Genomic DNA, 12,392 nt, shown 5'->3' with positions numbered 1-12,392 from the left:
TTGAGGCAGGAATTAAGCTATGTGAAGATGGTGTCTGGAGACAAAGAGTTACCGACAAGCCAGTCGCGCCACAAGCGCTTATGCCTTTTTTAGCCCAACAGATCCACTCGTGGGGACACTTGGCCTCACAACAGATGACGGCGCAGTTCCAGAAAAGCTGGTGGGGTCGGGGATTTAAAAAACATGCCCAGCTGGTAACAGACCGCTGTGTGGTCTGCCAGAAAATTAATTCTGGACCCATCACGGTAATGCCCCAACTGAGGCCCCCTGCCCCTGTCGGACCATTCCAGCATCTGCAGGTTGATTATATATCTTTTCCTTCATGCCAAGGATACACTAACATTCTTGTCATGGTCGACAGATTCTCTAGATGGGTAGAAGCTGTCCCAACTAAAAGAGCCACAGCCAATCACACTGCAAAGGTCTTGTGTAAGGATTACATTCCCCGATGGGGAGTCCCGAGTAGCATTGACTCAGATCAAGGAACACACTTCACAGATGCTGTCTGCCAAGAAGTCTGTAGGTTACTGAACATTACGTGGGATTTACACTGTCCTTATCATCCACAATCATCAGGATAAGTAGAGCGAATGAATCGAACTCTGAAACAACGGCTTGCCAAATATCACCAAGAAGGAACACCCTGGCCCCAGGCACTACCAATAGTGCTATGTAGCATTAGGGCAACCCCGAACAGAACTACAGGTCTAAGTCCATTTGAAATTATAACAGGAAGACCCATGTTGCTGCCAGGAACTATCGATTTACGGAAAGCTGATGTTCACTTAATGAGTGACACTTTGTTATCATACTGTCAGAACTTAACCAGTGCTATTAGTTCTATTTCCCGACAGGCATCGGCAGCTTGGGGTAATCCACCCGAAGGAGGACACGACATCATCCCGGGAGTCTGGGTGTATATGAAAAAGTTGCATAAAGAACCTTTGGGTGCCAAGTGGGAGGGACCTTATCAAGTGTTATTGACCATCCAGGCAGCTGTTAAAGTCCAAGGAAAGAAAGCCTGGATCCACGCTTCACACGTTAAACGAGCACCCGTAACTGAAGCTGAAATCTAATAAGGACAATTACTTTTTGCGAAAATGTATAAATTTACTGTAGTATTGATTGTAGGTATTCTAGGCATAGGCCTACTTCTTACTAGCCGACTCTCTGCACCAAAGGGAAATAGTAGGGTGGCAAGGGAATTACATGTAAATACCTTTTTATATATGTCATACATTTATGCCAAACAAGGTAACATTTCTAGTTGTTGGGTGTGTACACATATTCCTATTCACTCAAAGGGAGGGATTCCCTTGAGGCCAGTTCCCTTGAATATCTCGGAAATGGCTGAGTGGATAATTAATCAAAACAAAACAGGCAATGCGTTTCAGGATACGGAAAACTGGGCACGTAAATGGAAGTCAGCAGGTTACAATCTGACTACCTTTGAAGGGGGATACCAACCGTGGTACAATAATTCCAAACGGCCCCCATTTTTTGTTATCACTAATACAACGGGAATAGGAAGACCGGGGGAATCGGTCTGTCTGATTAGAAACATCAAAGGAGGCCAAAATATGGGGTATAGTAACTGCTCCCGGAATTATAACATAATCAAGCCACGGAACCGTCCAAACTGGGCCGATGTGGGAATTTTTAACCTAACGGGGATTCTGAATAAAACAGATGGAAAAGCCTGGACAGGCCCTGGAGTGTTGCTGACAAAGAAACAGCTAACCTTCATTGCCTATAATGGCACCTATTGTGTGTGTGGCCACAAGGCCTACCCTTGGCTGCCCCAGAATTGGATGGGATCCTGCTATTTAGCCTACATTGTGCCATATATGTATCATATAAAGTCATTGTCAGAACATTTACACCGTCCTAAGAGAGCTATCACAGAAACAGAGAGGTTCTTTGCCATTCTGATCCCTGGGTATTGGACCGCCAAACTGGCAAGGGAATCCATTAACATGGCATCCATTGTGGAACGGGTAGCCAATGATACCTCAGAAGCCCTAGTTAAAATCAATGCAGAAATGATAGCAATCCGCACAGTAGCCCTACAGAATAGACTGGCCCTTGATTACATCCTGGCTGAAAAGGGAGGTACTTGCGCCCTACTCGGAACTGAGTGTTGCACATATATCCCAGATAGCTCCGAAGAAATTACCCACTTAGCGGAGCATATCCAAAAGGAGGTAGAAAAACTTAAGCAACCCCCATCATTCACTTTGTGGAGTGGAGCCACTGAATGGCTAGGTTCAATAGGAACTTCATTGGTGGAAGGTTTAATTCTATTTGTTGTCATTGTTTTACTTTTATATTGTTTGTTTATGTTGATTAAATGTTGTTGCAACCAGGCGGCTGTAGCTGCTGTCCCGCAGGTGAGACACCTTGCAGGTCCCAGCAGACCGTCTGTACGTGGCACAGGGGTATGCTATGCTTAAGGGAAGGTTGTTTACTGGTTGAATTATTATATTGATTTGGATTAAATTGGAATAAGGTTAATTAACCTACTAAAACCAGACTTCCATTGTGGCCACGATGGAACTCAGGTTGGTGTAAATTTGTGTGGAAGCTACTAGTCCGGACATGTGGCGAAACACATCAACAAATTTTAGAAGGAAACTCTATTAACATGTATGAAATTATTTTGTAGAATGTTTAACCAGTGATACCTGAAGTTTTATGATTCAGTTTGTGAAAGAATCAAAGGGGGGATTGATAGAGTATTCAAACAGGCTCATTTAGACAGACTGTGTAAATTCACAGACCCCCAAGTCAAGGCTGCTACATGCAGTTCGGCATGTTGCATTAACTCATCAATCAACTTGACATTGTCGGACCTTGGGTAGCGAGCCAATTAAAACGTTAAAAGACTTTCAATTGAGCCAATAAGGTCAAAGAAGGCGAGTTCTTTTCTGTAAATTGAACCCGGTATAAAATACAGCCATTTTGACCATGTGTCTCAGTAAGACAAAGAAACTGGCAATCAGCCAGCAGCTTGTTACTCTCTGCCAAGATTAAAAAGTTAAAACTACCATCGGAGTTCGTATTTCATTGAAAATTAAGAGATCTATCGGCTTCTTTAACCACTTTCTCAACCTGCCCTGACACCTTTAATGATTTGTGCACATATGCCCCCAGATTTCTCTGTTCATGTACCCTCTTTAGGATTGTACCCTTTATTTTATATTGCCTCTTCTCGTTCTTCCTACCAAAATGTATCACGTCACACTTTTCTGCATTAAGTTGCAGCTGCCACGTGTCCGCCCATTCTACCACAAAGGGACGAAGGCAATGGCTTTGGTCTTTCCAATGTGTAATTGGAGGAAATTGTGGCTCATCCAGGACTGGATGTCAAAGAAGCAATGTGCCAATACAGAGACTGGTTGGGTGGAGCGAGTGACAATACAGAGACTGGTTGGGTGGAGCGAGTGACAATACAGAGATTGTTTGGGTGGAGCGAGTGACAATACAGAGACTGGTTGGGTGGAGCGAGTGACAATACAGAGACTGGTTGGGTGGAGCGAGCGACAATACAGAGACTGGTTGGGTGGAGCGAGTGACAATACAGAGATTGTTTGGGTGGAGCGAGTGACAATACAGAGATTGGTTGGGTGGAGCGAGTGACAATACAGAGATTGGTTGGGTGGAGCGAGTGACAATACAGAGATTGGTTGGGTGGAGCGAGTGACAATACAGAGATTGGTTGGGTGGAGCGAGTGACAATACAGAGACTGGTTGGGTGGAGCGAGTGACAATACAGAGACTGGTTGGGTGGAGCGAGTGACAATACAGAGATTGGTTGGGTGGAGCGAGTGACAATACAGAGACTGGTTGGGTGGAGCGAGTGACAATAGAGACTGGTTGGGTGGAGCGAGTGACAATACAGAGATTGGTTGAGTGGAGTGAGGTGGTGGAGTGGGAGAGTCGGGTATCGTCGGCGTACATAAGGAGCCTGACCCCATGTCTGCAGATCATGTCGCTGTGGGGCAGCATGCAATATTGCACAGTGAGGTAAAATGGAACCTGTGTGAGCTGCCATTGCCCTTTCTTTTGGTGGTGCACAACATGAGGGAAACAAATTGGACCAATTTATTTGCATCGTGACAAAATGCAACTGCATCACAAATGCTGCACAAAGACATTTTTGCACAACACAAAATCTTGTTCAAGCCTTTATATAAATATCTGTATCAGGCTATATATGCAGCAAGGCAACTTTTGAATAAAGAGTACAGGAGTACTTTCAAAAAAGAGCACTTACCCTGAACTCTCATTAATTGATAAATCATGCACTTTTCTTTGCTAGCTCCCGCAAACATTCAACAAATTGTATGTAAATAGAGATGGGCCAGGCAGAGGTTTGATCATTAAGATTGCCACCAGATGAGTAATGTTAGTGAACTTGGGCAAGAGGCATAAATTAGCATCTACATAAAAGATTTGGTCCTTTAAACAAAACTGTGCTCCATCAGTCATTATGTTCATGCCAAATGTGACTGCAGTTTATAACGGAACTATTGATTTTGTTAAACCCTGGCTCAGTTTGCTGGAGAAAATTAAACAATTCTTTCATTATGCTGCATTTCGTCAACGCACTGCAACCATGGCAACATTCATGTGTAACAATTAACAGCAGCTGAGGAAATCGTTGTTCAAAATTGGAAGTTCTAAACATTGGCAATTGGTGTTGAGGGCTCGGCAGATTTTGGAGCAGAGGAGGGAGAAATAAAAAATAAATGGTTAGTCCATTACAGTCATTGTTTTGCACTGAGATATAGGAAATAGGGAAATGAAGAGTGGGTAAAGCTAAATGGCTTAAAGGGAGCAGGAGGTAGGAAATCCGAGCAATATTGCATGTCGTTTTTTGTTCTTGCTTTCATTTGTGCATCAAAGGGATCAAAGTCAAGGCAATGATCGGGATGATATTTATGGGTGATCAGCAAAAGTGACATATTGCAAAGCCATTTAAATATATGGAGCCGTGTTTATTTTTGAGAATGATAAAATTTCAAAATGTGTTGCACTTGTAAACCAAAACAAGTCGCTCAATGAGGAGAGTCACTCGGTAAATCTCGTATTATGTTGTTCTGTCTATTTTGGGAGACCTGATGATGTCATGTGCTATTGCACCAACATACTGCACCATGGAATGGAAGGAGGCAGCTCACATTGGCGATTCCGCACATGGGTAAGCTCCTAATTTGATACGGGCACTTGTGCAAAGGCAACAAGTAGAAGCGAACTACTTCCAGGACTGGAGTTTGGAGGGGAATAGAAATCAGAAAGTGTGAATTAACTTGCACTGCTCTAAGCAGCCAGTTACGGATTCTGCCTCCCTACTCAGTCATGGAATGGTGGGCAACATGGGGAAGGAACTTAAAGAAGCAAGGAAGAGGGACACACACACACACACGGTACACACACACACACATGGTTGCATTCAGACTGCATTAGTTCAAGACGACTCACTAGTGCAGCATCACCTTCTCAAGGGTAACTAGGGACAAGCAATGAACAGCACCTCAAGCTGTTAGTGCAGCAGGAGGGCAGTCCAGGCACTCGACATCTTTCTTGGGACGCAAGCACAGGAAAGACCACAAAAGTCCCTCTTTCACATTTCTTTTGACTTGAAAAGGAGACTTTTGTTGGTTGTGTAAACTTCTGTTAGTCCCAATAAGGGTGTCAAATAGCAAATGACAGGATTGTCTCTTGGTAAGAGGAGAACTTTGTCTGCTTTCTCTGGACGGAGTCAGACGCTGAGACTGTTTAGGAGAAAGCAGGTATTTTCCACAAATGGCATCAAACAACATCTAGATCAGGCATGTGGAAGGTGTGGCCCATGCAACACTTTCACCTGGCTCAGGGTGGGCTGTTCTGCCTGTTTGCAACATGTGGGAATCCTTCGTGAGGCCCCCTGGTGGGCAAGTCATGTGTGCATGTGATGGTCCTGACGTCGTGGATAAGCATTGGAACATGGCGGGTCAGTATGGTCACAGCGACTAGGGAGCTGAGCGACTTTCAGCGCTGCACACCGCCGCTAATGTAAGGCAGAGGCTGGAGTTAGCCGGGTGGTGCGTGGGCGTTGCAAGGGCCCAGTCTGCCGTGGCGACCTTTCAGCGGTGGATCACTAGTGGCTGTGCAAGGGGAACTGCACGGCCTGATTTTACACCGCCAGGCTAGGAGAGGAGAGGAGTGGCACAACTTCAACTCCCCTCCCTCCGTTCCTGCCTCAGGGCGACCAAACCTCGCTGAAACCCCAATGAAGCTCGACTGGAAAGGATTCTTTTGAAGAGCGAATCTTTCTACTGACCATCTTTGAATCCTTGGCTGTTGTATCGCAGTGAACATTATCTGGCTTTTTCAAAGGTTTCCACTCTCCTCCACTGTCAAATGTAATCACTGATCGAATGTTGTTATCTACAAAAGTGTTGAAAGAAAGATTATTAAGCACTAGTAGCTTCTCCCGGATATGGCTCATGATGAGTTGAGAGAATATGCTATTTTATAATGACAGGAGTGTTACACAAACGAGTCCCGAACAGGTTTACTGAAGGGGGCCCAAAACATCAGTTAGGCCCCCTATTGGCATATGCAAAGGGTCTAACACCTGTTTCAGGCACTAACTCTGGACGCCTATGCAAGAACCTTTACCAATATGGCGGGCAGCCCACTCCTGGCACGGAATGTGCGTGCATCCGTGCCGCCCGCAATACTGGACACTTGGGCAATGAATTTCAAGGCTAAATTTTCTTTCTTCTTGGTCCTGGATCTCGGTTTCCTTCCCACTAATCTTGTGGTACTATTTTTATAAAATGGGTGGGTAGTTCTCCCTCAACTAGCACAATAAAAACAGATTAACTAATCACTTATTTAATTTACTGCTTGTGGAACCTTACAATATGGCAAAAAAAAGTGCATGTATTTTTTAAGGCTCATGTGTCATGCATTAAATGCATCGTTTTGGGGTATTGTTTTTAAACATTTTTAAAAAATGCACAACATTTATTTTGTAAATGTGTTAAAGTTGAACATTCTGAGCATCCTGTTCAAACCTGCTGTGTTTGTTGACACAACAGTGATCGCACTTCAAAGTCATTCATTGGCTATGAAGCACTTTGCGATATCGTGAAGACATGGAAGGTGCTCTATAAATGCAAGTTCTTTCTTTCTAATTGTTTCTTTGTTGCTTTCCCTCTCTTTGTCTTTCTCCCTCTCTCCCCTCCCTGTGTCTCCGTGGCTGACAGATACTTTGCTAACTGTGGTGCATATACAACTGTCCAGTTCTTTCTCAGTGTTTATGTGTAAACTCCCCTCTCCTCTGTTACCTTGTTCTTCTGGTTGTCTCCAATGTCTCTGCAATTGGACCGTGGAAGGGAGTGCACAGAAGAGGACATGGCATGGCCTGGGTGCGAGTGCGAGTAAGGGGAAAAACCTGGGACTCATTATGGGGCATGGATGTTGGAACACTGGGTCTGGGGCCACGCAATGGATTATTGTTTGGGTTGGTAGGAATCGGGGGTGGCAGAGATCTGGTAGTATTCACGAGTGGTGTGGGGTGTCACGCCTAGAACCAGAGTCATGGGGCTGGTGCTTGGGATCACTCAGAGATTCAGGGGATGGGAGCACTGAAGGGAAACATCTGGAGATCGAGATATTAGAATATTATGGGATGTCAAGGAGTTTTGGGTACTGGGAGTGTTGAGCAGTGGGATCATTGGAGAGTGGCTGGGACATACAAGGGTTTGCTAGAATATGGCAAAACTGCTAGAGAAGCAGTGTAAATTGCCGTTTTCAGCTGTTTACACTGTTTTTCTGTGAACTCTGTCGATCTCCCAGTGGATAAATACCACCAACGATGCCTCCGCAAGATCTTACAAATCCCCTGGGAGGACAGATGCACCAACATTAGCGTCTTCGACCAGGCCAACATCCCCAGCATTGAAGCACTGATCACACTTGATGAGCTCCGCTGGGCAGGCCACATCGTTCGCATGCCAGGCACGAGACTCCCAAAACAAGCGCTCTATGCGGAACTCGTCCACGGCAAATGAGCCAAAGGTGGGCAGAGGAAACGTTACAGGGACACCCTCCAAGCCTCCCTGAAAAAGTGCGACATCCCTACTGACACCTGAGTCCTTGGTCAAAGACCGCCCTAAGTGGAGGAAGTCTCCGGGAGGGCGCTGAGCACCTAGAGTCTCATCGCCGAGAGCATGCAGAAATCAAGCGCAGGCAGCACAAAGAGCATGCGTCAAACCTGTCCCACCCACCCCTTCCCTCAACGCAAATCTGTCTCACCTGTGGTTCTCGTATTAGACTGTACAGCCACCTAAGGACTTATTTTAAGAGTGGAAGCAAGTCTTCCTCGATTCAGAGGGACTGCCTATGATGATGATGGATAACCCTTGCAGAAATTCAGGCACTGGAGTATGTGATGAATCGGTTAAAAATGTACAAATGCATTTCACCCGGATTCTGCAAAACAAAGTCCCAACTCCCATTGGAAAACTCTGTGGATAGTTCAGAGTTGCGGCTAGTGGGAGTGTAGATAAATGAGTTTCCACTGCAAGTGATCATCCACAAAATGATAGAGAAGACATTATGCAATCGCGTTCTTTGCTTCAAAGCAGGAGTGCAAATTCTTAAAATCTACCCTTATATATTAAATCAAGGAGACATTTTTAAAAACGGCCCCTTATCCTCTTTCGGTGTCAGCCGTGGCTCAGTAGGTAGCACGCTCACCTTTGAGCCAGAAGATTGTGGGTTCTGGTCCCACTTCAGAGACTTGAGCACAAAATCTAGGCTAACAATTCAGCAGTACTGAGGGAGTGCTGCACTGTCGGAGGTGCCAACATTTGGATGAGACATTAAACAGAGACCCCATCTGCCCCCTTAGGTGGACGTAAAATAAGCCATGGCATCATTTTGAAGAAGAGGAAGGGAGTTCCCTCTGGTGTCCTGGCCAAACTTTATCCCTCAACCAACATCACTAAATAAAAAAGATTATCTGGTCATTATTACATTGTTATTTGTGGGACTTATGTGTACAAATTGGCTGCCACATTTCCGACATTACAACAGTACTTCAAAAGTACTTTGTGGGTTGTTGTAAAGCGTTTTGGGATGTTCTCAGGTCATGACAGGTACTATTTAAATGCAAACCTTTCTTTCTCTCATTATCCTAGAAATGCTAAGTGTCCACGAACTGCAAAATGACTGACTCAAATCCAATACGTCTGTGAATCTTTGTAGAGCTATGAATTTTGGAGTGCGTTATACTGAAAGCACTCACTTTGGGGTTACCTTCAATAATTCTGCAATACTGGCAAACAGAGACTAGGCTTAATGGTAAGGAAAGCAAGCTTTCAGAGAATCATAGAAATTTACAGCATAGAAGGAGGCCATTTCGGCCCATCGTGTCCGCGCCGGCCAACAATGAGCTATCCAGCCTAATCCCACTCTCCAGCTCCTGGTCCAAAGCCCTGTAGGTTACGGCACTTCAAGTGCACATCCAAGTACTTTTTAAATGTGGTGAGGATTTCTGCCTCTACTACTTGTTATATATGCAGACTATAGATATACTCTCTGTGTAGTCACTGTATAGTTGCATAAGATGGAGATTTGTTTACCTGATGTACTATCAATAAGGTTTTCACTGTGTATATATACATGCTGGCACCACTAGAGGGTGCAACCAGTGGAGACCAGAGTTTCCTGCCCGAGTGGCAGGGGCTGTATAAAAGGGGAGCCACCATGTGGCTGCCTCACTCGGGAGTTATGAATAAAGGACCAAGGTCACTACAGTTTGAGTACAACACATTGCCTTGTGGAGTCATTCATAGGTACATCACAGACATTATACCATTCTTTCAGGCAGTGAGTTCCAGACCCCCACCACCCTCTGGGTGAATAAAACTTCCCCTCAAATCCCCTCTAAACCTCCTACCAATTACTTTAAATCTATGCCCTCTGGTTGTTGACCCCTCTGCTAAGAGAAATAGGTCCTTCCTATCCACCCTATCTAGGCCCCTAATAATTTTATACATCTCAATAATGTCTCCTCTCAGCCTCCTCTGTTCCAAAGAAAATAAACCCAGCTTTACTTTGATCGTTCGGACCAGGAAATGACTATTTATTTTCCTACCTTCATCAAGCACGTTTGTGATGTAGACTCCCCGCAGTGACGTCACATTTGAAAAATCTGTTGTACCGGTTGCGTCAGAAAACAAATGATTTTCTAGAGACTTGGAGAATAGAATTCCCCGATCATCAGAAGTGTAAATTGTACCAAACCCGGTGTCTAAAAGAAAGATTAAAGCAATACGTTAAAAGCAGTCATGGGTGAAATCTCCATTTCGAAATGTGCCCTTGAACAGCAAATATTAAGATTATTTCCTGCAAATATGGCTTTCTTACAATTGCTATCAGTGGCGCCACCCTCAGTTCATTGGAAGGAGTACAACCTCCACATACAGATAGGAATTGTCAACATGCAGTAGGGTGAGCACACGTCCAGCTTTTCTGGGGACAGTCCCCGGATGAGGTACTGTGTCCTCAGGCAAACAATGTCCCTAGGAAGAGTCTCCAGATCATGAAATTTGTCCTCGAATCCCCCAGCTTTTAGTTATAATGTGCAACACACATACACACTACCGTTCACCCGAACTTGATTACACGCTTCCTTCCCGGGCGCCTCCTGTCAGTCACGCCTACTGTGAGCGGTGATTGGTCGGGAAGCCAGCCCTGAGGCGGGCTCGGCAGTGTAAGGGGTTGGTCTATTGGTCCAGGTCAATCGAGCGTCGAGGGACGGGCACACGCCGCCAGCCAATCCAGCTGCACTCCCGCCTCAGCCTCGCTCAACAACCAAACCCCCATTTCCCCCCACCCACCCCGCTTCCTTCGCCACAGGATGTCGTAGTTTGAATCACAGACGGTCACTTGATCGGTTGGCAGGCTTCCGATTTTGATATCTCCTCCCATAATTTGAAATGGTCGCAATTCAGAAGCTGATTGGTTGGTCGGTCGATGACAGTTACACGCAATGATTCTGTGAATAAATGGTGCCTTTACTTTTGAAAAACAATCGCCGATGCTTGAGCGCAGCGGAGAAAGAAAGACTGGTATCGGCACGAGCCTGCAGCAGTGTAGGCAGTGGGTACGGAAAACTAACGTTCCTGAACAATATTACTGCATTATTTATAAACAGGGTCTGAATGCGCTTCAGCAGTGTGATGTCACATCCGTGGTATTATGTACACATTTGCTTTGCAGTGCAGTGTATATGTGCAACTGGTAAAATATAAGCTGCTATAAAGATTTGCCTCGCTATGCTGCGCAACCGACATTTTCCACCCTGGCTACTTTGCCGTGCTCCCACCCTGTGTCTCCCCGGATTCAGTTTAGCAAATATGGTCACCCCAACATACAGGCGAAAACTACCTGGGACACAGAATATGAGGGAATTCACCTGAGAATTCTTGTACATGGTAACTGAACAAATGAAGAACAACTCTGTTTTCTATTGAGCACTGAACCCCGTATTTGCTTTCATTACTTCTTGTCTCTTTAATAAACCAGGGCCTCCAGATAATCACCTTCAGAGCAGCTAAATGCCATGCACATTGATTCCTAATCATGACAATTGTAACTGCTTTGTGGTCGATTGGATTTTTGTCCCTTTGGTGACATGGTCTCGCTAATCAGAGTGTTACACCTGGAAGAGTTGTGAATACAACTTTTTTGGATATTACAGAACCCAGCTATCGGCACAAAAAGATCAGTGGTTGGCCATTTGTTTCTGGACACATAAGCATGATGTGATTAAATGAGCACTTTTGAATATTCACTCTTCAGCTCATTTGAAAAAGACATTTGCAGTGAAGTACTACTTACTGCCAGGCTCATCCACATGTATGAAAATCATTTCATCATCTGCTGCGAGTATGGAGTAAAACTGAAAAAAAGAGAGCAGCTACATAAGATTATTCATGTCACCAAGTATAACCACTTACAACTCTCCACACACATGTACACACGCACACATGTACACACATGCATGTGCACACATACTGTATATTCTATTTTAATCAGTATGAAAAGAAAGACTTCAGCACCAACTCTACTTTCTTACTAAATTATCAGAAAACATATTTACTTGGTGGGGTGGGGGTACTGAGGTGGAGGAACAAAGTTAAACTCTCTTCAATATAAACAGAAAATGCTGGAAATACACAAGAGGCCCATCAGCAGCTGGAAACACCGGTTCCCACATAGGGTGCAGGTCCTTCCTTGGACCTGATGCAACTTTGCACCTGAAACACTAATCTGGATTTTCTCTTTCAGATGCTGGTGAGAAATGACTGGAGCACACAGCAGTCAAA

The 12,392-nt window shown here is 44.8% G+C and overlaps 1 protein-coding gene across 1 annotated transcript in view; it reads right to left on the bottom strand.

Moving 5' to 3' along the window:
- LOC139280859 (sortilin-like) overlaps positions 1-12,392 on the bottom strand; it is a 200,037-nt gene that overhangs the window by 55,838 nt on the left and 131,807 nt on the right. The window contains exons 10-12 of the mRNA XM_070900614.1: positions 11,905-11,965; positions 10,157-10,312; positions 6,326-6,432 (exon numbers count right to left, since the gene is read on the bottom strand). Of these exons, the coding sequence (XP_070756715.1) occupies positions 6,326-6,432; positions 10,157-10,312; positions 11,905-11,965 (324 nt within the window). The remainder of the gene's footprint in view (positions 1-6,325; positions 6,433-10,156; positions 10,313-11,904; positions 11,966-12,392) is intronic.

This window comes from Pristiophorus japonicus, chromosome 15 (assembly GCF_044704955.1).
Source record: "Pristiophorus japonicus isolate sPriJap1 chromosome 15, sPriJap1.hap1, whole genome shotgun sequence".
Lineage (NCBI taxonomy): Eukaryota > Metazoa > Chordata > Chondrichthyes > Pristiophoridae > Pristiophorus > Pristiophorus japonicus.
The sequence above is the reverse complement of the archived record's forward strand: the minus strand, read 5'-3'. Positions and strand labels throughout refer to the sequence as shown.